This window comes from Sordaria macrospora, chromosome 5, assembly GCF_033870435.1.
Source record: "Sordaria macrospora chromosome 5, complete sequence".
NCBI classification, from domain to species: Eukaryota; Fungi; Ascomycota; class Sordariomycetes; order Sordariales; family Sordariaceae; genus Sordaria; species Sordaria macrospora.
The window spans coordinates 2,953,572-2,977,475 of NC_089375.1; the positions used below are offsets into that span (position 1 = coordinate 2,953,572).

The 23,904-nt window shown below is 53.2% G+C and overlaps 9 protein-coding genes across 9 annotated transcripts; 5 read left to right on the top strand and 4 right to left on the bottom strand.

The window, feature by feature from the left end:
• Window positions 1-84: 84 nt before the first annotated feature.
• SMAC4_12073 (uncharacterized protein) lies at window positions 85-3,269 on the bottom strand. The gene is made up of 9 exons (XM_066091045.1): window positions 2,790-3,269; window positions 2,512-2,729; window positions 2,310-2,331; window positions 2,193-2,245; window positions 1,966-2,130; window positions 1,274-1,914; window positions 1,004-1,223; window positions 582-952; window positions 85-523 (listed from the first exon to the last, which is right to left on the bottom strand). Exons 1-8 carry the CDS (start codon window positions 3,004-3,006, stop codon window positions 929-931), a joined length of 1,560 nt encoding a protein of 519 aa, XP_065947242.1. The 5' UTR covers window positions 3,007-3,269; the 3' UTR covers window positions 85-523; window positions 582-928.
• A 909-nt stretch (window positions 3,270-4,178) lies between these two features.
• SMAC4_02388 (uncharacterized protein) lies at window positions 4,179-5,429 on the top strand. Its single transcript, XM_003350670.2, has 2 exons — window positions 4,179-5,021; window positions 5,089-5,429. The coding sequence occupies exons 1-2, from the start codon at window positions 4,246-4,248 to the stop codon at window positions 5,267-5,269; spliced, it is 957 nt and encodes a 318-aa protein (XP_003350718.1). The 5' UTR covers window positions 4,179-4,245; the 3' UTR covers window positions 5,270-5,429.
• A 39-nt stretch (window positions 5,430-5,468) lies between these two features.
• Window positions 5,469-7,538, bottom strand: SMAC4_02389 (uncharacterized protein). The gene is made up of 3 exons (XM_003350671.2): window positions 6,689-7,538; window positions 5,909-6,596; window positions 5,469-5,823 (listed from the first exon to the last, which is right to left on the bottom strand). Exons 1-3 carry the CDS (start codon window positions 7,046-7,048, stop codon window positions 5,780-5,782), a joined length of 1,092 nt encoding a protein of 363 aa, XP_003350719.1. The 5' UTR covers window positions 7,049-7,538; the 3' UTR covers window positions 5,469-5,779.
• An 851-nt stretch (window positions 7,539-8,389) lies between these two features.
• SMAC4_02390 (uncharacterized protein) lies at window positions 8,390-12,000 on the top strand. Its single transcript, XM_066089765.1, has 3 exons — window positions 8,390-9,556; window positions 9,702-10,684; window positions 10,796-12,000. The coding sequence occupies exons 1-2, from the start codon at window positions 8,749-8,751 to the stop codon at window positions 10,676-10,678; spliced, it is 1,785 nt and encodes a 594-aa protein (XP_065947243.1). The 5' UTR covers window positions 8,390-8,748; the 3' UTR covers window positions 10,679-10,684; window positions 10,796-12,000.
• A 329-nt stretch (window positions 12,001-12,329) lies between these two features.
• SMAC4_02391 (S-adenosylmethionine-dependent methyltransferase superfamily domain-containing protein) lies at window positions 12,330-14,445 on the top strand. Its single transcript, XM_003350673.2, has 2 exons — window positions 12,330-12,782; window positions 12,838-14,445. Exons 1-2 carry the CDS (start codon window positions 12,491-12,493, stop codon window positions 14,313-14,315), a joined length of 1,770 nt encoding a protein of 589 aa, XP_003350721.1. The 5' UTR covers window positions 12,330-12,490; the 3' UTR covers window positions 14,316-14,445.
• A 53-nt stretch (window positions 14,446-14,498) lies between these two features.
• On the bottom strand, window positions 14,499-15,729 carry SMAC4_02392 (uncharacterized protein). Its single transcript, XM_003350674.2, has 2 exons — window positions 15,367-15,729; window positions 14,499-15,259 (listed from the first exon to the last, which is right to left on the bottom strand). The coding sequence occupies exons 1-2, from the start codon at window positions 15,560-15,562 to the stop codon at window positions 14,856-14,858; spliced, it is 600 nt and encodes a 199-aa protein (XP_003350722.1). The 5' UTR covers window positions 15,563-15,729; the 3' UTR covers window positions 14,499-14,855.
• Window positions 15,730-18,046: 2,317 nt separating this feature from the next.
• SMAC4_02393 (uncharacterized protein) lies at window positions 18,047-20,509 on the top strand (the record flags this gene model as incomplete). The annotated part of the gene is made up of 2 exons (XM_066089766.1): window positions 18,047-18,818; window positions 18,888-20,509. 2 exons carry the CDS (start codon window positions 18,047-18,049, stop codon window positions 20,507-20,509), a joined length of 2,394 nt encoding a protein of 797 aa, XP_065947244.1.
• A 37-nt stretch (window positions 20,510-20,546) lies between these two features.
• SMAC4_02394 (uncharacterized protein) lies at window positions 20,547-21,940 on the bottom strand. The gene is made up of 2 exons (XM_003350676.2): window positions 20,762-21,940; window positions 20,547-20,669 (listed from the first exon to the last, which is right to left on the bottom strand). Exon 1 carries the CDS (start codon window positions 21,791-21,793, stop codon window positions 21,074-21,076), a length of 720 nt encoding a protein of 239 aa, XP_003350724.1. The 5' UTR covers window positions 21,794-21,940; the 3' UTR covers window positions 20,547-20,669; window positions 20,762-21,073.
• Window positions 21,941-22,194: 254 nt separating this feature from the next.
• SMAC4_02395 (uncharacterized protein) lies at window positions 22,195-23,806 on the top strand. Its single transcript, XM_003350677.2, has 4 exons — window positions 22,195-22,432; window positions 22,514-22,637; window positions 22,727-23,033; window positions 23,127-23,806. Exons 1-4 carry the CDS (start codon window positions 22,400-22,402, stop codon window positions 23,539-23,541), a joined length of 879 nt encoding a protein of 292 aa, XP_003350725.1. The 5' UTR covers window positions 22,195-22,399; the 3' UTR covers window positions 23,542-23,806.
• Window positions 23,807-23,904: the final 98 nt, after the last annotated feature.

The following is a 23,904-nucleotide window of genomic DNA, read 5'->3' on the forward strand; positions in this document are numbered from 1 at the left end:
CTGAATACCTTCTATTGATCCAGCTCTTCAGGTACAGCAGCACCATGAAGCTGCTGTTCCACATGCTACTATCACAAACGCAAAGTCATTGACAACGGAGGTAATTCAACCATCGGTCTAGTTAACATGTATTCGTTATGTCTGCTATCTGTCTTCTTATCCGCTGCCTGCCTTCTGCTGAAATTTTGCTACCACTCGTTAACGATAGACACTTACATGAAAAGAAGCATAGAAGCCCAAGAGAGACTGGAGCACAAGCTTGGATATAAAAAGCCCGGCCAAGTGTACCAATCATTAGCCTAACAACTCAACGCTTTCAACCCGAAACTTAGACAAGGTCGCGGGATGTTGACTGTACACATCGTTTTAGCAAACAAATCAAACACCTACCTACCTGGCCAAGTGTCCGTCTCAAACTCTTGGCCACTTCTGGACCTAAGACTTCAATAACAGCAGCATCTCTAGAACCGACGAGTCCAACTATGCGCTCATAACATACCCATTCCGGGAAAGGAGAGAGAACCTGTGCAACAATGTTGGCCAAACGTCACAGAAAACAAAGCTTTTTAGAGACGTCTTACATTGCCTCCCCTATCCACATCACTCATCGGGGACCGCGTCGCTATTGTATTGAGTCAGTGTGCCACCACTTCGTCATGTTTTATAAGTTTAATCGGCCCTCGTCAGGGCGGCAGCCTAGTGTGATGAGATAATCCTGAACAATGAACAACAATCTTTACCCTTGGCCTCAGCCAATTTCTTTCTTTTTTTCTCCTTTGGAGTTCGTATCCCTGCCGAAGCATCAGCTGTAAGAGAATGAAGACCAAACACTAAGCCTAAGCACTCGCTGGCTTTTTGAGCTGCTTTTGAGTTGCTTTTGAGTTGCTTTCTCAGCTGTCTTTTGATGAAGCTGCTGGAGAGACCACTTTCAGAGGCCTGGGGGAGGGGGGACCTGGAAGACAGTTAATACAAGTTTATGATAGTGGCGTGGAGTTTTACATACCGCGCTGTATCCACCAGACATTCCAGGAGGGGCGCCAGGCGGAGGTGGGGGAGGAGCAGCAGAGGATGGGGGAGGGGGCGGAGGGGGAGCTGCTTCAGTAGGAGGCGGAGGTGGAGGAGATGCCGAAGCACCGGGGGCACCGGGAACACCAGTAGCCGCAACAGCAGGAGTTACCTGTCCAGCCTGAGCAGCATACCACTGTTGATAAAGTTGGACATAGCTATCAAACGATTAGCAACCTATCACTTTCAAAGATCGAAATTCACTTACGCTTGATAGCCACCGTATGCAGCATATGGGTCAGCCGCACCAGCTGCAGCATAAGGGTCAGCAGCGGCAGCGCCGCCGTAGTATTGGGCATATTGGGCAGCATAATCCGTTGTCGCCGCTGCAGGAGCCGTAGGAGTAGGGGGCGCAGCCGAAGGGCCACCACCAGGAGCAGGCGAGTTGTTGTAGCTGCTGTGGTGGCTGTTCTCGTGGCCGCCATGATGGTGATCTCTGTTGTTGTTGTGGTTATTGTAGCCACGCCCATGGTAAGAGTCACCACCACCTCTGGGCTCCCGCTCCCGATCACGGTAATCCCTAGGACCGTTGTACTGACGGGGCGGGCGGCTCTTGAACTCTTCATACTGCTGCTTGACGTTCTCCATCAGGTCCTCGCAAAGCTCCTTGGCCTTCTCCACCATTTTGGGATCGGGCCCAGCAACATGCAAATACATCTCGTCTTCGCTCTCGCGGCCTGTTGATGCCTCAATGTAACCGGAGCCACGGCCCTTGATTTGAACGCGGCAGCCAGTCTCTTGCTGGATGTGCTTGACATAAGCGCCACCGTGTCCAACAACCTGGGCGCGGAGGTTGAATCCTGGGACGGGTTCGAGGTTGATGGGAATCCTTTCTTCAGGCCATTTGCGCTAGTATAAAAGTCAGCACTAGTTGGCAAAGCAGGAGGGTTTCAAACTTACACGGCCGTATTCATCACGTTCGACCTGTTCCTGATCCCTGCGACGGAAACGGCGTTCGTCAACGAGCTGGGGAAGTTCTTGTTTCATCATTTCTTCGATCTTGGCAACGGCCTTTTCCAAGCCTTCCTTGGTCGTGCTCGTGACATGCAGATACAGCGGGGGGTTCTGTAGTCAAAAACGTTAGCGATGAGCATTTGTAAGCTAGTTTCGAAAAAATAATCACATACCACAGGTGTAGCCATGCTCTTGTCGGGGTAGTAGCTACCGCGAGTGGTGACATCTTGAAAAGAAAACAGTCAATGAACGGTTCTCCAAACATATAGCGTATACATTGGTGGGCATACCGGCACCAGTCTCATCTTTGATCTGTGTTCAAGCAGCCAAGGTCAGCAGTTGCAAATGTGGATGGCCCTGTGCGAGCTATCGTGCCTCCTGTAAGCAAGAGTATCCCGCACACGATTGTACAGCATCAACGGTGAAGGCCACAAGAGATGCGGCCTTGCGAGAGTTGACACATGATCAGTGGGTTAACCATGGGGTAATTACCATTTTCTGGGTCGAGCCCTTAGTCAAAAGATATCTGTTGCGAAGATCGTTGACTTCGATATCCTTGATGAAGTCTCCATCAGAGATGTACATCTCTCCATTGATGTTCGCGGGGGCACTGCCCTCTCGAGTACCGGCAGATCGAACGGGAGGAACATCGACGTGTTGGATGCCTTTGCGAGCCTGAAGCTGGGCTTGAATTCGTGCAGCAGCGGCGGCTACGAAATTGTCAGCAAAATCCATCTTGTGTGCCTCTATGTAGCGAGATAAATTCTTACCAGCGGCGGCAGCAGGGTCAACTGTTGGCTTTGTCGAATCGGGAGTCGTGCTATCACGGGGTTTCGAAAGAGGGCTGCGGTCGCGATCCCGACCGGAGTCGGGCTTCCTCACAGGAGGAGAACGGGACCGGCGGTCGAAGCGTGATACTCTCTTGGATTCGGGCTCGGTTTGGTCAAATCGAGAGCGCTTCGCGCTGCGGCGTTCAGCGTCGTCCATATTGAGAACGGTTCGGTCGGGTACCGGGGTTGGGTTGTAGATTGTGTCGAATGGGCTGCTAGTCGAGGCGTGGCTTGTCGCGTCGAACAACAGAAATAATTAATGAGGGTCGAATAGGTGGATGTTGGAAGTTCTTTTCAAAGGCGAAAAAAAAAGAAATCGGGCCGCCTGTGTTGATGACCGGTTGGAGTTGGACCGTGACCTTTGAAGACCGACAGGCAGTGCATGCGAGCTTGTCCCGTCAAAGGGAAAGGGTTGGCTGTGGAGATTCGTGAAAATCCACGAGGCTACGAGACGTGGAGCGTTTGGGCGCACCCAAGCCAAAGCCAAGACTGCTTGTGATTCGCTCTTTGGGCCCAAACCGCTGTGGGTCTTTCCCCGGTTTGACGGTTTAGGCCTTCGGTCTCAGCCCGGGCCTGTAGATGGGATCGCAGAAGTGGAAGCGGCAGGTACCGTCGTCGGGCCATGAAGGTGCACGGCGTCCAGTCCGGGTTGGATTTTCTGGAAAGTGCCCGACAGTTCGGGTCTTGATAGAAAACGTTAACCAACACCGTGATTTCAGATCATTCCATCGGCTCAGTTTGATTTCTTCACTTTTGTTATAGATGAATACAATGGCCATATCTTGACATGTGACCTCTAGGCCAACAGGATGAGATAATCTGATGACTGTCTCAGAATTCCTTTCAATATTCTGAGTGTCTGGCCGCCTTCGTCAAGCTACGATACCGATAAGCTAAGGTTGGTAGGTTTTCATGCCCTTGTGCTGACGGGAACATTCGAGGTTCGGCCGGCGGGCAGGCAAATTTGCGACATCACCATTCGGCAACCCGGGCTTGGGGCAACTGGGACTCCTCTCTTTTACATTGGTCAATCCATGTCGGCCTCCACAATCGGCGGTCACATCGGTCACATCGTCAGTGCATCCGCTAGCAACGAGGGCCTGGAGCCACGTCCAGAGCCCTGTGTCAATCACTGAGATCCTTCCATCGAGCTCCGATTCTCGGGTGAGTCACTAGCGGCTGGTGAAAACATATCCAGTGGGTTTAATCCATCCATTTCCTGACCTCGCCGTACCCAAGGTAGCTACCCTCCAATCCATCCCATACATCTTGTATATATACAAACCCCCCAACTCACCACCACCGTAGCATCTCGTCACTCGTCGGCTCCGGATCGATTCTCACGAGGGGCAGCGAAGCAACCTCCCTCCCTCTACACATTACACTCGCGACGACCATGGCGTCTCGCGTGATGTCCGCGCCGCTGCGCCGGATATCGGCGAAGGCGACGTCGACCATTGGCGTCCGGTACAGCTCCCACAGCAGCTCGACCTCTGCCATTGCCTATAAGGCCATCCGTCGCCGCCATGCGCCTCTCCCCGCTGCCGACGCCCCTCCTGCCTGGTCGTCCGCCCAGGCCGCTGTTTCCAACATCCTCTACGAGACTCCTTCCCCCTCGCTCGCCCCTCCCAAGCGTCACATCCTGAACTGCTTGGTCCAGAACGAGCCCGGTGTGCTTTCGCGCGTCTCCGGTATTCTGGCTGCTAGAGGTTTCAACATCGACTCGCTCGTTGTCTGCAACACCGAGGTTGATGACCTCTCCCGCATGACCATTGTCCTGACCGGTCAGGACGGTGTCGTCGAGCAGGCCCGCAGGCAGTTGGAGGACTTGGTCCCCGTCTGGGCCGTTCTCGACTACAGCAAGGCTGCTCTCGTCCAGCGTGAGCTTCTCCTGGCCAAGATCAACATTCTCGGCCCCGAGTACTTCGAGGAGCTCCTCGCTCACCACCGCGAGATCACCGCCGAGGCCTCTGATAACGCCGATGCCGGCAAGCTCGAGAATGGCAGCGAGCCCAGCCTGGAGGACTCCGCCAAGGACTTCCACCCCAGCCGTCTGGTTGTCAGTGAGGCGCTGAGGCACAAGCATGAGCATCTCAAGAGCATCACATACTTCACCCACCAGTTCGGCGGCAAGGTATTGGATATTAGCACTAACAGCTGCATTGTCGAAGTGTAAGTTTGGAATACCCCCCTAGTCGTGCATCATTATTGTGTCAAGTATACTAAAACTTTTACACAGCTCCGCCAAGCCCGTCAGGATCGACTCCTTCCTCAAGCTCATTGCCCCCTTCGGCATTCTTGAGTCCGCCCGTACCGGTCTCATGGCCCTTCCCCGCTCTCCTCTGTACGAGCACGGCGAAGAGACCCATGTGAAGGAGGCCGATGACGTTGTCGATGCCAGCCAGCTTCCCCCTGGTTAAACGAGTTGGTGTTGTGCAAAATGGAAAGGGAAAAAGATGGAAAGGATTTAAGGAGTTGTGGATTGGATTGGTCATTTGGTCCCCTATTTTTTACGCACACTTTGCAGAAATGTCTCTCTATGTGCCTCCCCCATTCTAATAGCTGCAGCGGCGTAAAAAAACACATGATCGAAAGTAGTTGATCAATCTTTTCAAGCACCTTCTCTCAAAAATAATCTTATCCTTCATTGTTTTTACGTTATGACTCCCGCACGTACAATTTTAACTGTCTCTACACAGCAGATACAGTAAAGGGCTCGGTATCTGTTAAGAAGGGAGAAAAGCAACAACTTTTGTGTGTATGTGAGATGATATCGTACATTAACCGATCAATCAACGAACCAAACCAACCCCTGACCCATGGATTACAACGCCTGCCTTACTACTTATGATATGCTTACGATGTAAGAAGAGTGGATGGAATCAAGATGCAACTACCAGAAGAAACCTTGTCATATGATGGCTTCTTGCTTAGAGTATCCTGCCGTTATTGACGACGAAAGCCTCAAGGGCAGCTAGATAAAAGCACACAAAGAGGTTAGCTTGATCTGTCTGCTGTTATCACATCTCAGAGGGGAGGCATGGCATTTCTTCACTTACAGACAGCAGCCCAAAGCCTGTTCTCGGCCTCGGGGAAGACCAAAGACTGAGGACCATAAAAGACCTCGTCATCAACCTCCTCGGGATGCCTAGGCAGGCAGTGCATGAACTTCCAGCCGGGCTTGGCACCGCCGCGCTTAGCCAGCTCGTTGGTGATCTGGAAGCCGGCAAACGCATTGAGGCGCCTCTGGGCCTCGGCCTCCTGACCCATGGACACCCAGGTATCGGTAACCAGGATATCGGCGTCCTTGACGGCCTCCTCGGGAACGGTGGTCTCGATCAGCTTGCCGGGCTTGGCAACACCCTGGGCGGCGCCGAGGATGATCTGCTTCATGCGCTCGGGGATGCCGTAGCCGGCGGGCGATGCAACGGCGATGTCGACGCCTAGCATCACGCAGGCGGTGGCCATGTCGAAGAGCACGTTGTTGGAGTCGCCGACCCATGCGACCTTCATGCCCTCGAGACCCAGGCTGGCCTCGTGAGCGGGCTTGGTGGCGAAGGCCTCGTGGATGGTCTGGAAGTCGGCGATGGCCTGGAGAGGGTGGAAGTCATCGGACAAAGCGTTGATGACGGGTACCGAGCTGTCCTTGGCCAGGTCGGCCACGTCCGAGTGAGGACCAACGCGGGCTACCATGCACGAGGTCATGGAGGAGATAACCTTGGATGTGTCGTACAGAGACTCGTTGACCTGCGGGATGTTGTTAGTATGCACATGTATGTCTCTTTTAGGAAGGAGGAGGAGGACGATAGGGCTGGGCAACGGTGGTTTCAACAACTTACACCCAGTTGGATGTCATCCTTGCCGAGGAACATGGGGTGGCCGCCCATGAGGGTCACAGCGGCCTCGGTCGAGACGCGGGTCCTGGTACTCCGCTTGTTGAACATCATGGCCACGGTCCGTCCCTTTAGCTTGCCGTCCAAAGTCTGGGGTACCTGACCGGGGCCGGCAGCGAAGGCGGCCTTAGTGGCCTGCTTATAAGCAGAAGCATTGAGGACCAGCTTGGAGAACTCGGCGGGGCTAAGCTGGCTGATGGAGAGAAGATGGCGGGGCGCCGCACTGCTGCCGGCGTTGGACGCAGCGCGAGTCTGGATCTGTCCGACAGCGGACTTGACGCAGCGAGTAGTTGCCCGAGACATCATGATGGCGATGGGTGAGGTGTGGGAATGGGTATCTAGTGGGGACAAGGAAGGAGAGAAAAGTTCAGGAAAGAAAAGAAGTGCTATGGGGTATCTTGAGAAACGAGAGATGAGTTATGAGAAGGAAAGTGAGTGAGTCAAGAAGAGTTGGTTCGGGGGAGGAAAAAAGATTGCAGTAGTGTTTATCAAGGCTTTTCCCACTTCCACTTTATGAATCGATTCGCGAACCGTGACTCTTCTCAGGCACCCCCTTGTGTCTGAAAACCCCGGTCTTTCGTCCTTTCTCTTTTTGCCTTCGCCAGGCGAACAGATACACGATGCACGAGACGGCCCCAGACTTTCGGAATAGCCTCTTCCTAGTTTGCAAATCCACACTCAAAGAACGAAATGATTAAGTAGCTCACTGTTAAGGGTCCTAACAGGGATGTGCTTGATGGTAGGGAATGGGTCAATTGAGCCAAAAAGATAACAGCCAAGAGTTGAATTGGAGAACATTTTGATTTCTATACTCGACTGATACCGGTTCTCCATGCCAGTCTCTTTCAGGCTTTTTGGAGCTCTCTTGGGGTTGGGGTATGATGGAGGGGCTCACACACACTCACGTTGCAATTCACACAACTCACACTTCCTCAACAGTCACATTCAAACAGTCCAGTCACAGCTGTTTCCCGCCTCCAACCGCCAATTGAGCTCAGCATCATGATGTGGTGTGTCAGTCGACGCCCTTGTCGCGGATAAGAACCCTAGCGCAAAAACGGCTACATGCAGGGCTGACGAATTGGAGCTTGTTCAATGGCTGGCTTCTTGAGCTTCACTCCACAGCACGACGGGACATGTCAGTGGGGTGTCTGGGCACAGTGGGCAGGCCGGGCTTCTCCATGTTGCGGGTTGCGGCTCCACTGATTCCGTCCAGTCCATCCGTGCAATGCCGTGCCATCCATCCATCCACTGGGAATTTGAATGCAACCATCACCAATCCCGTTGCGGGAGGGTGAGGGCAAGAGTGCTTCCTTCCGTGTTCCGGCCCGGGAGGTCAGGCAAATGAACATGCAGGCACGGCAGAGCCAATCAAGCCATTCTCGGTCGTGCACAGCCAGGGGAGGCAAAGGAAATGCCCAGAGCCAAGCAATCACTTCAGAGCAGCCTTGCGGGCAGCTGCCCACTGAAAAGCCGTTAGCTTTGGTGCGGTTTTGGTGCGGCACTAACTGCATAGAGGCACTGTTGACCTGTAAAACAGTGCCAGCTCACTCGTCCAGCTGTTAGCCTGTTAGTGCAGGGCTCGTGATGTGACACAAAATGATCCATCCGTCGGCTGCATGCCCAACCTCAATCTCGACCTCGATGAAACACCAACCGCCTGCTTTGTCCTTACAACATCGTCTTCCAGTGTAACTTGTCATTGCGGTGCATCTTTGATTGACACTCGTCAATTCGCTTTGGATATATCAACCGTCATGATCTTTTTGTTTGTTTGTTTGTTTGTTCTACGCTTTGAGTAGCCCAGCTGCCCCAGGGCTAACACCCGACCGTTTATGTCGTCATCGCAGGAGCGTCCAAGCTCGGATCTGCTATTGCTCGTCTGCCGCGATCCGAACGGGTGTTTCTGAAAACAAATCCATCGTTCATTTCACCGAATCATTACCTCTTTCAGCTTTTGCACTTCATGAAAGCATAAATACCACATCCAGTGTCATCTTTTCGATATGTCGTCTTCCGACAGCGGTACCGAGCGGTCCCCTCTACTCGCAGCGTCGACAAGCAGTAGGGACAGCAAGACGCTGGCCGATTCAACCGACGGAGCACTCGAGTCTACGCCGCTGCTTTCGACGTCCAATACGACACCACGCTATAACGGAGAACGCGATGATCCAGACAGAGTGTCTTTGGCCTCTGCTGGGGCTTCTCATTCTGGAGGCGCAGAATCACCAGCCGGATCAACAAAGAAGTCGACGCGATGGCCCTCTATTATCGCTGCGTTAGTGCTGATGGTACTTGCGGCTTCCATCGCTATCGGCGCCTTTTTTGTTCCAGCTGCGGTTGAGGAATATGCCAAGGAGGCTATCGTCATCGAGCCGACGAACTTGGCGCTCGAATCCATCACCACCGACGGTGTCCGCGCGCGCATCCAAGCAAACTTTCGGCTTGACGCTACGCGTGTCAAAAATGTCCATGTTAGACGGGTCGGCCAGTTCACCACGTGGCTGGCCAAAGAGCTGGCGACAGAGGAGACGAGGGTCAAGGTCTATTGGATCGACCACGACAACATGTTGCTCGGAACTGCTGCCCTCCCTCCCTTGACCATTGCCATCGCGAATGGTCATAATACCGAGCTCGACATCGTTGCCGATCTGGCGCCTGGTGATGCCGATACTATTCGGACCATTGCAAACCAGTTCTTGGCCGGAAAGATGGATACAATTCGTGTACGGGGAACGACGGATATCACTGTCAAGACAAGATTCAACATTCCCCTCGGAACACACGCTGTTTCGGAAACAATGGAGTTTGAAGGTCAATCCCTCTACCGTCCCTTTGCAGCATTGTTATTTGGCGAGAAGTCGTTCTTTTAATGAGAGATAAACATATCTTGTGCCCCGATATTGTGTCCTTTTCCACCATGATGACCTTGAATACCATGCTGATACGCTTCTTGTAGGCAAGGAATTGCCCCCGATCCCCTCCTACAACATTACCGGTCTTAACTTTGAAGAGAGGCCCTTACCCGGCGGCGATAAGGAAGGAATGGCAGCCGACGTTACCATCACCACCTTTAATCCGTATCCAGTTGCTTTTGACGTGCCTAGTCTCAAGTTCGAGGTCCTGGTTCCGGGATGCAAGAAGCATGGCCCGGCCATTTCTGTCGCTACCGCCGTAACCGATGTCATTGCCCTTAGGCCGGAAGCCGATGTCGCAGTCACCGCCCATTCCATTGTTGAGGAATTGCCAGGACCCCTTACCCGCCCCTGCCCTGGTGGAACCATGTCGCCGTTGGACAAACTCTTTGAAGCCTACCTCGCGGGTCAGCCTGCATCCGTTCTTGTACGAGGTCAGAAAGATCAAGGTGGAGAGGCCCCTGGCTGGATTGGGGATATCATCTCCAGTGTTACGGTCCCCGTACCTCTTCCGCAGCAATCCTTTGACGACTTGATTCGCAACTTCTCTTTGACGGACGTATCATTCTCCTTGCCAGACCCGTTGGCAGACCCCGATGACCCCGATTCAAACCCCAAAGTGTCGGGCACTATCGTTGCCTTGGCAGCCCTCCCTTCTGAACTCAATATTGGATTGAACGTCTCCCATGTCCAAGCCAAGGCTGATGTGTTTTATCACTCCAGGAAGCTTGGAGAACTGGAAATTGATGAGAAGGCCAGCTCCATTCAAATCGAAGGCGGTCCCAGTGAAGAAAGCTTGATTGAGATCACATCACGCGTTCACGATACTCCACTCAAGGTCACCGACAACGATGTTTTAACCGACGTTATTCAGGCCCTCCTTTTCGGTGACGTCAATGTCATTCTCGACATCAGTGCTCTTGTCGATGTTGGCGTACATACAATCCTTGGACAGTTTGTGGTGAAGGGTGTCCCCGCGGAGGGCAGAATTCCGCTCAAACGTCCGTCTCTTCTCCAATGATATTCTGTCAGTCACCTTGCTGTTGGCGGTTACGCATCTTTTGCCGATGCTATCCACCAGTCACTCACGCATACCCCATGGACATTTCAGAAAACTAACGTCTCGCTCTTTCACTAGCCCTTGGAAACGACCTTCTCAGCTCTATGCAGCCTCAAGTTGGGAACCTGGAAGTTGTCGATACTAGCCCTGTCTCAATATCTCTCCAGGCGTCGGTCAACGTGACCAACCCTACCCCGTACGCGGCCTACATCCCTTGGATTAGCATACACATTCTGAACAACGGAACCGTTCTCGGCGAGGCGCGCGCAAAGAAACTGACCATCAAGCGTGGAAACAACACAAATTTGAAAGTGACAGCTATATGGAGGCCTTCGTTGGGGGATGGGGATGGCGAAAAAATAGGCCGGGATCTGATTTCACAGTACATATCCGGCTACAACACAACCGTTACGCTTAGGACACATCCAGGTACTATCCCATCAAAGCCGGAGCTCGGCATGGCTCTATCAAAATTCAATTTCACGCTCCCAATGCCTAGGCTTAACATGCCTGGCGACAATGAGGGCGGACGACACGATGGAAACGGCAGCTCCAATGACACGGCTCCTCACTTTATTCGGGGCGCAACCTTTCACATATTTTCCTCCACAGCAATATTTACATTGGCTTCGCCCTTTACACGAAACACCATTTATATCGAGCATATCAATGCTACGGCCTTGTACAACCACACCGAGGAAATTGGACGTATCAAGTACGATTCCCCGTTTAGCTGCCCTCCAGGGGTGTCCACAACGCCTAGATTGCCGGTGGACTGGTCTCTGGATTCGGTTGGACGTGATAAGCTGAAGGAGGCACTTAATGGTAGGCTGAAGCTTGATGCAAAGGCTAACGTCACAGTGAGAGTTGGGTCCTGGACAGAGACGCTGTGGTATATCGGAAGGGGGATAGGGGCGAGTGTCCGCTTGTAAGTGAAGGACACGTGACGTTTGGTCATGATTTGGATTAGGAGGTCTGCTTGAATGGTCTTTTGGATTGTATGGTTGAAATATTGCTCAAGTGTTTGTTCATCGGGCTCGACTTCTGTCGTCTTATTTGCCGTTGAGTATGCGATTTTGTTTACTGGGTTATGTATAGGAGTTACCGGCGTTGGGGGTAAACAATTTGCAGAGACGATCGACATGGGAGAAACAAGAGTACATAGAGCAGTGGAGCTGTTGGAAGCTACTGTATATCAGAACTATAAGTAACTGAACGAGATAAACCTGAAGGATGCATTTGACAATTCCTTCTTCTTCTCTTGTTCACTTTGTGGGGCTGGTTGCTAAGGCAACTGTATCTTGAAGCTGGGAAAGGGGCTAGCTCTTGGGGTTGTTGTTGTTGGAGAACGAGACAGCCCTGGTAACGGCCTTAGAGAAACCTGACACTAGGAAAAGGACCGCACCGTTACTGCACCTGGCCGGCCATCTATGAAGGAAATTAAAAAGAGAGAAATGGAATAATTGTAATAGATATATGGAATAACGAGAAACTAATTTCGTACGTACTGTTCTGACCATCGTTCGTTATCAGTATGTGCTTCCCCGCATTTTTTGGACGCTACAACTGCAGCCAACTCTACACTACCAATTTACAAAAGTGGAAATTTCTGATTTTTTTCAAAGCCTGCGCACCTTGACGACCAGGCACCAACACCTAACCCACTCGACATCAAACTTTCAAGAATCACTTTCACTGTTGTGGACTTGATTGTTTTACATTTTTCCGTACCTGACACAGCCAAGTCAAGTACTTCGAGTCAATCCACCCATCATGGCTGCTCAAATGTCTACCTCGGCGGCTCAGTCTGAGCCTCGTCGTGACAACTACAGCTCCGGCTCAGACGCTGGCTCAGACTCCTCCTCTTCCGGTGACGAGGATGAGTGGCAAGACCAGGAAGAAGAGCAGGAGGAGGCCCCCGCCATCATCTCCTTGCTCGACGACCATGTCTTCCCCGACGTTGTGTCCATGCTGAACTACTGCAAGGACAAGGGTCTTGATTTCCTTGCCATTCGCGACCGTCTGAACTTGGACTTTTACGGCTTGATCAAGCTCATCAACTTCAGTAAGTTCCATGTCTTATAGTAAGTTAAATACCACATTTACTGACAACAACTTAGTCCGCTCCAAGGTCCATGAGGGCGCCGCCATTCCCACTGAGATCACTGCCGCCGATCTGGAGGATGACAAGTATCTCAAGCCCGTCCTCGATGACGATGCCTTGATTTTCTGCCTGGATGATCTCCCCGAGTCCAGCGGTGCCGGTGCTGAGGCTTCTACTGCCGACGCCGAGAAGGGCGCGGGTGCGCCTGTGGATGAGTTGATTCAGAAGAACGCCGAGCTCCAAGCTCGGCTTGAGCAGTTGTCCAAGCAGTTCTCCAACTACCGCCTCGCCGTCCAGCAGACCCTCGATCAGCGCTGGCAGGCAGATGACGACGACAAGGATGCTGCTTCCAAGGGCAAGGCCGCCGCTGCTGCCGCCGCCGCTACTACTGGTATGCCTTCGGCCCCGGCCCCCGAGGGTCCTGCCGCCAAGGACGGTGCTTCGGACTACTACTTCGAGTCGTACGCGCACAACGACATCCACGAGACCATGCTCAAGGACACTGTGCGCACCGAAGCCTACCGCGACTTCATCTACCAGAACAAGGACCTTTTCGCCGGCAAGGTGGTTCTCGACATCGGCTGCGGCACGGGCATCCTGTCCATGTTCTGCGCCAAGGCGGGCGCGAAGCAGGTCATCGCGGTCGACCGCTCGGAAATCATCGACAAGGCGCGCGAGAACATCTACGCCAACGGCCTGTCAGACGTCATCGTCACCCTCAAGGGCCGCATCGAGGAGGTCATCCTGCCCGTCGAAAAGGTCGACATCATCGTGTCCGAGTGGATGGGCTACTGCCTGCTGTACGAGGCCATGCTCAACTCCGTCCTCTGGGCCCGCGACAAGTATCTCACCCCGCAGGGTCTGATGGTCCCATCCCACGGCAACATGTGGATCGCGCCCGTGTCGGAACAGGAGTACATTGCCGAATACATCGACTTCTGGCGCGACGTGTACGGCTTCGACATGAAGGTGATGCAGAAGGGCATCTACCAGGACTGCCGCATGGAGGTCCGCCCCGCCGAGACCGTGTGCGGCACGCCCGCCTCCTTCGGCCTGCTCGACTTCCATACCGTCAAGGTCGAGGACTTGACCTTCACGGCCAAGTGGGCGAGCACCTTCTCCGACAAGGCCGAGAGCCACGACGGCTTCTTGGCTTGGTGGGATGTCTTCTTTGCCCGCGACCGCGTCGACGAGTCCATCAAGATCGACACCAAGGCGCAGGAGTGGGTTGCTGAGACCAAGGGCAAGTGCGGCGACAGGGACGCCCGCGTAGCCTTCACTACTGGCCCCTTCGGTGAGCCTACCCACTGGAGACAAGGCCTGATGCTTCTCGACAAGAACAAGGTCAAGGTGACGAAGCCGGCTCCTGGCCAGAAGATTGCCGGTGAGATTGAGTATATCACGGCCGAGAACCACGAGCGCGGATTGAACTTGAGGGTTACTTGGGCTGCTGAGGGCGAGAAGGAGCAGACTCAGACTTGGCTGTTGCACTAGTGGGATAACATTGAGTGGCGTCTGGCGCTGTGAAAATAAACAGGTCTGGAGGGTTTCTTTTATCTTAGGACGGGTTACATTTATTATACTAGACCCAAAACTGCGAAGCACTATATAGCCGGTAAACGTGATGCGAAGAGTGACGTACGTGTTTGTGGGCAATGGTCATTAGAATCTAACAGCCCAAAAAATTGTGCATTGCTGAATGTCTTCAATATCTAAGGCCGTTATAGTCAGGCACCTGTGCATATCAACCGCTATTTAACTCGCAAACTCTAGCCCCTCCAACAAGAACGCGCAGGCGCAAGGGTAATATGTAACAAGGAGCAGTTCATGTCCATGCTCTTTGTGGCCTTCAATCCCCAGAAATCAAGGCAAACCCGGCCTGCGTCATAACATCCTTCCTCCCCTCCCATGCATGGTATCTGCGTATCCGCCTATAAACAATATTCCGGTTTTGTGTAACATTTTTTTTCCAGTGCCGAATCCAAAAGAACGTATCCGACTTTAACCACCCACACGTTCCTGAAATTCTCCAATTTATTTACTCCCCGTCGGTCCCTGCGGCCCTGGATTCGAAGGCCCACCAGCTTCTCCTCCATCCTTCGGCTTATACTTGGGCATCTTCTCATACGCATTCGGACTCGGTCTCCTTTCCCTCTTCTTTTTCCCTTTATCGCTGGATTTCCTCCCACGCCCGTCATGATCATGGTTACAGCCGCCTTCTCCGTGATCGTGATCATGGTTATGGTTATGGGAGGAGTGTCCGTGGCAGCCCCTACCACCACTTCCACCACTTCCGCCACCGCCGCCGCCGCCAGATGTGATGCGTTTATCCATATCAGGTTCGGAATCAGAATCAGAATCGGAGGATGAAGAAGAGTCGGAAGAGGAATCGTCGCTGGACTCGTCTACGCCTTTTGGTCGGTGGTAGATACAACAGACTGTTTGTGTGCCGATAATTGTCAGCATGACTTGTACATGGATGTGTATGTCAAGTCCGCGTGGAAAGCAGGTGAGGGGAGCAAACGAGCAAACGAGCAAAACTAACCTTTGGACTTCTTCCTGCCAAGACCTTCGTTGTCAACGACATCGCTACGCCATTGTACTGATCGCCCGTTCGAGTGTGCGCCGCGTAATCGCAAGATGGCCGGGGCAGAGGTATCGGTTTGCGTTTGGGTTGGGGCGGCGGTTTGGCTGGTGGATGGTTGCGCTGGTTGCGCTTGCCGTTGGGCGACGGAGGCCATTTTGATTGTGATTGCGATTGTAATTGTTGTGTATGTGTTTGGTGTTTTCCTTTGAACGGATTGTGTTTGAACGAGTGGTTGTACCGTTCTATGAAGTAGTTTTAGGTGGTCGTAGATGGATGTTGTCGGGTGTATCGAAGCAGAGGGTTCCCGGGAGCGCTGCTATTTGACAAAGGCGCGGCGGTTTCAAGGGTGGTGTGATCTGTCCGAGAAAGGAGTTAGGTGATCGTCATTCGAAGGTCTTCCAGTCATGCGACAACAATTGCGGTCTGAGTCTTTGGAAACTTGGCGATCGCCGCTTGCTGACGAGGAGCGTGCCTGGCAGGAACTGGAACTTTTATGCGACTGGACTCTCGCCGCGGGGTTCCAGGCTGTTCCGTCGTTATCTTGATCTGGTAGCTCTCGGCCCGTCTCCCTGGGCCTCGGTGTCGTGCAATGGGTATTGGTTGGCAGATGGTAGTACCTTCTCGACTTCGAATAGGCTGGAAATGGACGCGAAGGTGTGTGATAGGTGTGTGTTCAATATTGAATACGTTAACAGGCCGCGGTGTGTGTATGGTTAATGGCCGTTAGAGCAACTCGGGCCTGAGATGACGGAAGGACCGCGGCCGCTGAAGGTTTTCGGTTTTGGCGCCTTTTCCCCACGTCCCTTCGTCATTCCATCTTCCACATTCCATTCGCCAAGACCAACAGAATGGACACAGACAATGCCTGGGCAGCCAATCACAGGTGGGGCGAAGATCGTCTGCGGGAAGGAAGCCGGAAGTGGCAGGATTGACAGGATCCCTGGCAGCCGAAGCGCAAGCGTCCGCAGCGTTCGGTTCTCTCACATAACCCTGATGGCAGGTCACTACTTTAACCCTGAACGAAAGTCCCAACAATGCCCCTGAATTGAGCCTCATTGTATTATCGGGAAGGGACCACTGCAAACAAACAAACCAGTTTTTTGGATACCCATCTACGTATCCATGGTATATCCTTTCCACGTGCCTGTTGGTCCATTAAAGTTTTTCGTTGGTTTTCGGGACGTTGCGTCTGTTTACACGTCAAAGAATGAGGATGGGAGGTTTGAGTGTCGAATGGTGAGGCCGTAGGAAAGGGTAGCACACATTCCGTGACGTCCTTTTTTACATCAATCATGGCTTGCTCAGTTCAAGTTGGTCCTCATTTCTGCGGTTCATTGCCTTGTTCAAGCGGTTACGCTTGCATCTTGTAGAAATTCAACAACAGAAAGCGGTGCCGGTCCAGTCCACTCCAGCCTAAAGTCAATCTTGCGAATCATTCACCCCATGAGTGTCAGTAGGATGTTCGTGTTCAGCAGCTGGCGTGGCAGCACAATAGAAGCATCTTATATCCGTGATCCTTGAGCTTGTGAACCTCTTTGAATGCTGTGCTGCCTCAGAAGACCAACATCATCAAGCACCACCAAACACCCCGCCTCTCCCGCGTCGCACAACGGGAGTGTCGATGCTTGCCAACATTCACTGGTCCTCATTGCCGTCCTTTTGCTGTTGGCAAAGCTTCCGGCAATCGGCCCACCCGTAAAACAGTCCCAGCTTCCACCGGCTTCCTGCCTTTGCCTGCTCTTGACTGAACTGTCCCTCACTGCGTTGGACTGCCTTTCTCTGCCCTTTTCTGTTCTTTCTCCCCGTCCACGTTCACGATCCCCAGCTTCGTTCCCGACCAACGGATATTTGTATATCCCTTCTGCAACCACCCACCTTGCATCCCCGCCCCCGGTTTGGGACCAGGACCCTTTCCCATACTTACCTTACTTTATCTACAACAACAACACCCGATCTCCCGGCCTTTCTTCCTTCCTCTGTCTGTTTCCCTACCACACCGCCTGGCGCGACCGCATTCTCTAGTCCTAATATTCGCAACTCCGGCCTGGAATATTCGACATAGCCCGTGCGTGGCCATCCAGTTTAAAAACAGCAGGAACGACACTCTTTCGTGGCCCCGTGACAGTCTGGCTGGCTCCTGTGACGTCAAGGTTGACCTAAGCGAACAGCATCGTGGTACCGCAGTACAACTGCCCCCCCCCCCCCCCCCCCCCCCCCAAGACAGCAAACAATTCCAGAGACAGAATGACCATCGCTCTTTCCTTCTATCTTTCCTAGCGGGGAAGCATAATCTGAGAGCGAACTCAGCAATTTGGGAAGCCGCCTGTCACAAGATCTGCCAGACCTTAGCAACCCAGCAAGACGACTAGCCCGGAAACTCATTCCACACTCAACTGGCAATCACTTATTGCGCACTCTTTCCAATTGCAATTGCGCAGACTCCATCCTGACAAAACGACACACCCATACGCTCCATCTTCTTGCCACACCATAGCGACAAGTGCACTTGCTGCGCTGCATCAGTTGGTCAGGGCAACTACCTCTACTGTAACCCATCCACTCCAAGGCAGGGACTAAGGTGTCAGAATCAACAACAGAAGGAGCAAGCAACGCGCCTTGTCGCCTTCCTCCATTGATCATGGCGGCACTTAAGGAAGCTCCCGCGCCAGCGGTGCGCTGTTCAAAGCCCCTGGGCCTCAAGACTTGTAACCCAATCCCTCCCGGTTTGCCTTCTCCCAAGGACGCCGCCGAATCAGCATCACCAACTTCACCGACCCTCTCCCACACAGCTTCTGACGACAGTACCATTGCCGATATGCCTCCCGGCGGCAGACCAAGACATGTTCCCCCGAAGCGGGAGGCTGACTTCAGCTCCCTGCTGTCGCCCCAGGAGAAGAGCGACTTAACCTCGCTCGTTGCCAGGACCACCGATATTATGCAGAAGACATTTACCCATGTTTACGACTCAGCCGGTCTGGTCGATGACGCTCCCCCGGTTCGTAACAAGTTCTGGAGCGGACTTCCAGCCCACCTGCGTGACTTCAGCATCACCAAACCTCCTCCCCCCGTGGAGACGCAGCCCCAGAACCTCAAGAAGCGCACTAAGGGTAAGACCTCGAGGAGCCAAAAGGAAAATGGAAACATGCCTCGGGACAACAGAAACAACACGGGTGCTGCACTGCAGCCGGCTAACCCATCTAATCTGAATATCCAACGCGCACCTGAACAGGAAAATGACAAGACGATCGGACCTTACCTCCAGGAATTGAAGAAGGAAGCCATGCTACACTTCAAGAAATGGCAGACAGCGGTACACAAGAGAGTGGGCGACATCTCTGTCAAGCGGGCTGGAGATGCCAACTTTAACTCCACGATACCGAACAACAGGCGAGGCAGGAACAGGCCTACTGGTGAGTACTTACTCCGCGTAGCAACCACATGTATCTGAATTGGGTGACGGCGGCTAATTCCGATGACAGGAGTTACAACCCCCAGCATCGAGTCCGACCCTGTCCTGATGCAGCTCTACCCGCCGATTCCGTCGACACTCTGCTACTGGCCTCTAGAGAAAAGATTGCTAGTGCTTCATGCTTTGCTACTCCTCTTGCTTTCACTCGAGCATTACAGCGCATATACTCGCGTGCTGCTGCTCCATATCACCTCTTCGCTGAACCTTCCCCTTCGCGTCCTCGTTGATGACGAGGTCCGGGTTGCCAAGGCTATAGCGTGGATGGCCAAGGATATCAATCCGGAGGAGCTGATTCAGAAGAGAATCGAGGAGTGCGCTGGTAAGCCATCCAGGAGGTGGAGGCACGGATTGGCAAATATGGCTGGGACTAGCAGTTTTGGAATACCTGGCCATCTCGCGCCACCCCTTGTGGCTGCAGGCATCGGATCCGTCAATGGAGGCTTCGGGCTTGGGCCCACTGCTTCTGCTGGCATCTTGGGTTCGATGGGCGAGAGTGCTTTTGTTGTCGGCGCTTTGCTCGGTATCTACAACGCCAGAACTTCAGTCAAGTTGATGGAGCAGTATACCAAGGAGATACAGGACTTTGCCTTTGTCCCCCTGCGCGGCTCGATCGGCGAAGATGGCGAGATTGGGAAGATCGAGCCAGATGCCCGTCGTCTTCGAGTTGTGCTGACCATTAGTGGATGGCTGGCCGACGAGTCGGACGTCACTAACCCCTGGCGGGCTTTAGGACAGGCAAACGAGGTATATGCTGTGCGATGGGAGGTGGACTCGCTCTCGAAGATGGGTACCGCTTTGGAGACTGTCGTAAGGAGCTCTGCATGGTCCATGGCAAAGAAGGAAATCATTGCTCGGACCAGTGAGCCTCCTTCCAATATCCCAAAGCGTAACGTCTCGAGATGCGCTAACAAACATGGTCCAGTTTTCACCAGTATGACGGAATCCCTTTGGCCCCTCGGCTTGCTCAAGATCAACAAGATTATCGACAACCCCTGGAGCGTCGGCATGGTCCGCGCTGACAAGGCCGGAGCTCTTCTCGCCGACGCCATCATGAACAAAGCTCACGGAGAGCGTGGAGTAACACTGATCGGTTACAGTCTCGGCGCCCGTGCGATCTATGTCTGCCTAATGGTCCTGGCTGAGCGCAGAGCTTTCGGTCTTGTCGAGAACGCCGTCATGATGGGTACACCGGCGCCCTCGGAAGCCCGTGTCTGGTGTACCATGAGGAGTGTAGTCTCTGGTCGGCTTGTCAATGTCTTTTCTGAGAACGACTACCTGTTAGGCTTCTTGTATCGGACGAGCAGCATCCAGTTTGGCGTCGCAGGTTTGCAGCGGATCGAGGGTATTGATGGTGTCGAGAATGTTGATGTCTCTGCTAAGGTCAGTGGACATCTCCGATACCAGTACCTCGCCGGTAGCATCCTGAAGCACATCAACTGGGAGGACATCAACCAAGAACAGGTCAGCCGAGATGAGGCAGCCATGGTAGCCGCAGAGGAAAGGGTGCGAGAGCGCGAGAAGAAGAGGGACGCAGTCGAGCGTGGGATTGTGGTCATTGAGAAGGCGAAGGAAGCTGCGAAAAACGATCCGGGTATTATCAGGACCCGGATGAGGAAGAAGAACAAGCGGTAAACGCTGCATGCGACTCGTCAGGTGGGAGAGAGGATTGGTGAACGTTAAACACTTCGGCTTTTTTTGGGACCTAAGTTCCTGCTAATCTTTATGTTATGACAACGACAAGGGGGTGGTAACGCAGGGCTCATGAGAAATGAGACAGAAATTCGTACGTTATCTAAATAACTGTAGAATTAGCTTCAGTTCAGTTAGCTTTCTATACCAGAGTAATCTCTGGCGATCGATGTGGATCATCTGGGTAGGACACACTTAGTATGGTACAGGAAACAATTATTGCAGTGTGTCGCTTGAACCGCAGAAGCATAGTTCCCTCGCTGAGTGATTGGTGTCCCATGAATCCACCTCGGAAGACGAAGTCGGACTCGGAGTATATGTCAAGACAGGCACCCAGTGCGGTTCCTCCAAGGGCTCGAGTGCTCCACGTGCTGGAAGCTATGACACCTTTCCCGTATTTTGTCAGATCCTCCAGCTGAGGTTTCCCATCGCTCGACATCGGTTAGCAGATCATGGCCCTCAATAGTCATGCCACAGAAGACATAACTTTCTACCCTGGCATTATCCCTAGGTCATCTGCTCCCCCTTCTTCCCACTTCTGACAACAAAGTACCTCCCAACCTTTTGTTCGGCAGATCCCAGCACATCCCAATCCTCAACTTCGTTCTTAGTCTTCTCCTCCGTCTTTCTCCTCCTAGGCCGCCGGCAATGACCAACAATATCCTCATCCGCCAGCACCCCCTCGAGCGTCTTCAGATCAAGCGTGATCTCCGCCAGTCCCTCTGGCGACTCATCCCGGATCGAGCTCAACGGTGCCAGCTCCTTCCCTTCATGAGAAGAAGGATCCGTGGTGCCTACCGATTGGATCGAGCGCACAAAGTGCAGGTGGGAATGCAAGGGTGAGAGGAGGCGGGACGTAGAGGCAGGGTCGGAGGCGGAAGGAAGGGGAAGAGCCGAGAGCCGACTGAGGTGGGCGAGGGTTTGGGGTGTTATTTCGCCTTCTTCGGGTGATATCTCCGATGTTGATGACGGTGGAAGCAGAGAGCGGACGGACCAAGTTGGCGTAGAGAGGATGGATGAGGGGTCAAGTTGTGGTGGTGGAGAGAGTTTGGATGAGCCGCCGCGGGCGGTGGATTGAGGGAAAGTTTCGGTCGTAAATAACCGGGTCCGGGGCCGGGAGAGGTCACGGGGTGAGTTGGAGCGGGCTGCTGCGAGTGAGGCTGTGGTTGTCGTTGTCGTTGTGCGAGCCGCACGGTGGCAGGCGCGACAGAGGGTCTTTGTTGTCATACTGGGTTTCGGGAAGAGAAAATGCCTCCGCGGTCGCGGTAGTGGGTGTGAAAGAATATGTTAACTTGTGGTATGAAGCTGCAGATATATGATGCGGCTCTGGGGCCCTTTTGATGGTGAGATCAAGTGAGGCTCTGTAAATGTCGCGATGTGTGAGGTTCAGTGATGTGAGATGAAAGAGTGCGGGACATTTGCGAGGTACCTCCATGTTGGGCGTCATAAGCTAAGCTTTGGTAGGCTGAAGGCTCGGACCCCTGTCTCACACATGTTAGTGGCCCACTTGATTACCCCACAAGGCCGCGCAGGGAACACGTTCAGGCGTCAAAGAGCCACGGCGAGCCATCAGCGATCACAGCCCACTAAAGTCATCCCCCCATACCGGCCAACCCCCCCGACCCCCCAATCCCATCCCGCATACCCTGGGAGACAACGAAACACCTCCTGCAACCACGAACACGACACCATCCCGATCAACACCTGAGCTTCTTCGAGCGCGCCTGATCCCGAGCATTTGAGACAACTACTATCAACCGCATCATACATCGAGCGCGACACCAAACTTAAAAACTTGCCCATCGATATATACCATCTCATAACCTGCCCACCATGGCTGTCGATCCGCGCGTACTCCAGCAAGAGGTTTGAAACCTGCCCACTCCTCACGCCTCCTGACACTTTCGCGACAATGAACGCCTTGCTGATGCTGGATGGGAACAATAGGCAGAGAAGACCCTCGCGAGCGCCTCCAAGGGGTGGGGCCTCTTCAGCAACAAGGAAGACAAGTACCAAAATGCGGCGGATCAGTACGTTCAGGCAGCCAACGCTTTCAGGTTGCAGAAGTCGAGTACGTTATCGCCATCACACATCCCCACGATGCGCTTTCGGGCCGTATAAAGCTGGCGCGACGAGTTCTGACAGTCTGCCACTACCCAGACATCGATGCCGGCAAGTGTTTCGAGGAAGCTGCCAAGATCTTCACTGAGAAGTTGAAGGAGCCCAACGATGCGGCGAATGCCATGTTGGACGCCTTCAAGGTCTATAGGAAAGATGACCCCGGTAGCGCTGTGCGCTGCGTCGAGGCCGCCATCAAGCAGTATACCATGGCGGGCAACTTCCGGAGAGCTGCGTCGCACAAGGAGAACCAGGCTGAGGTCTACGAGAACGAGCTGCAGAATAAGCCCGAGGCTATCAAGGCCTACACAACCGCGGCTGAGTGGTATGAGAATGACGGTGCTGTCGCGTAAGTGATCCCATACCCACGGCTTTTGCACTACGTTGCAAGCCCGACTAGTCCTGGTTATGGATTATTGTCTAACCAACTGTGCCTATCTAGTCTTGCGAACAAGCTCTGGCTCAAGGTAGCCGATCTCTCTGCCCTTGCGGGCGATTACTTCGGCGCGATTGAGAAGTTCGAGAAGGTCGCAGAGGCGTCACTCGGCAACAACCTGATGAGGTACTCGGTCAAGGAGTACTTCCTCAAGGCCGGTCTCTGCTCCTTGGCGACCAAGGATAATGTCACTGCCCAGCGCAACATCGCCAAGTATGCCGAGAAGGACCCATCGTTTACGGGTCAGCGCGAATACCAACTCCTGGTCGACTTGTTGGAAGCCGCCATGAACAACGACGTCGAGATGTTCCAGGACAAACTGGCTGCGTACGATAAGATGAGCAGACTCGATGACTGGAAGGCCGCCGTCCTTCTCCAGATCAAGAACAACTTTGAGGAATTGGACAGCGAGTTCTCATAGAGGGGGTGGAGGATGAACATCTGATATACAACCATTTATCGAATCCTGGTTTTTTTTTTTGGTTTTTTTTTTTTCGTATCGGCGTTTTCTGGTTGGGAAGGGGATGAACCATCATATCGTTATCACGGTCATCGACAGTTTGGTGATTTATCTAAGACGGAAGCACACCTGTGGCCCTGGGAGTGAAATAGGCTTACATCAATAGAACCTGGTTCCTACTTGTAGTTGGTATGCTTTATTCGCACAATTCAACATCAATTTGGCATGTCATAACCTTGACGGCTGGCCAAGCGATACATGTGAACTGAAATGCCATAGCTAACCCTGGAGTTACAATGGGTGTCGGTTTTTGGACTAGCGCCA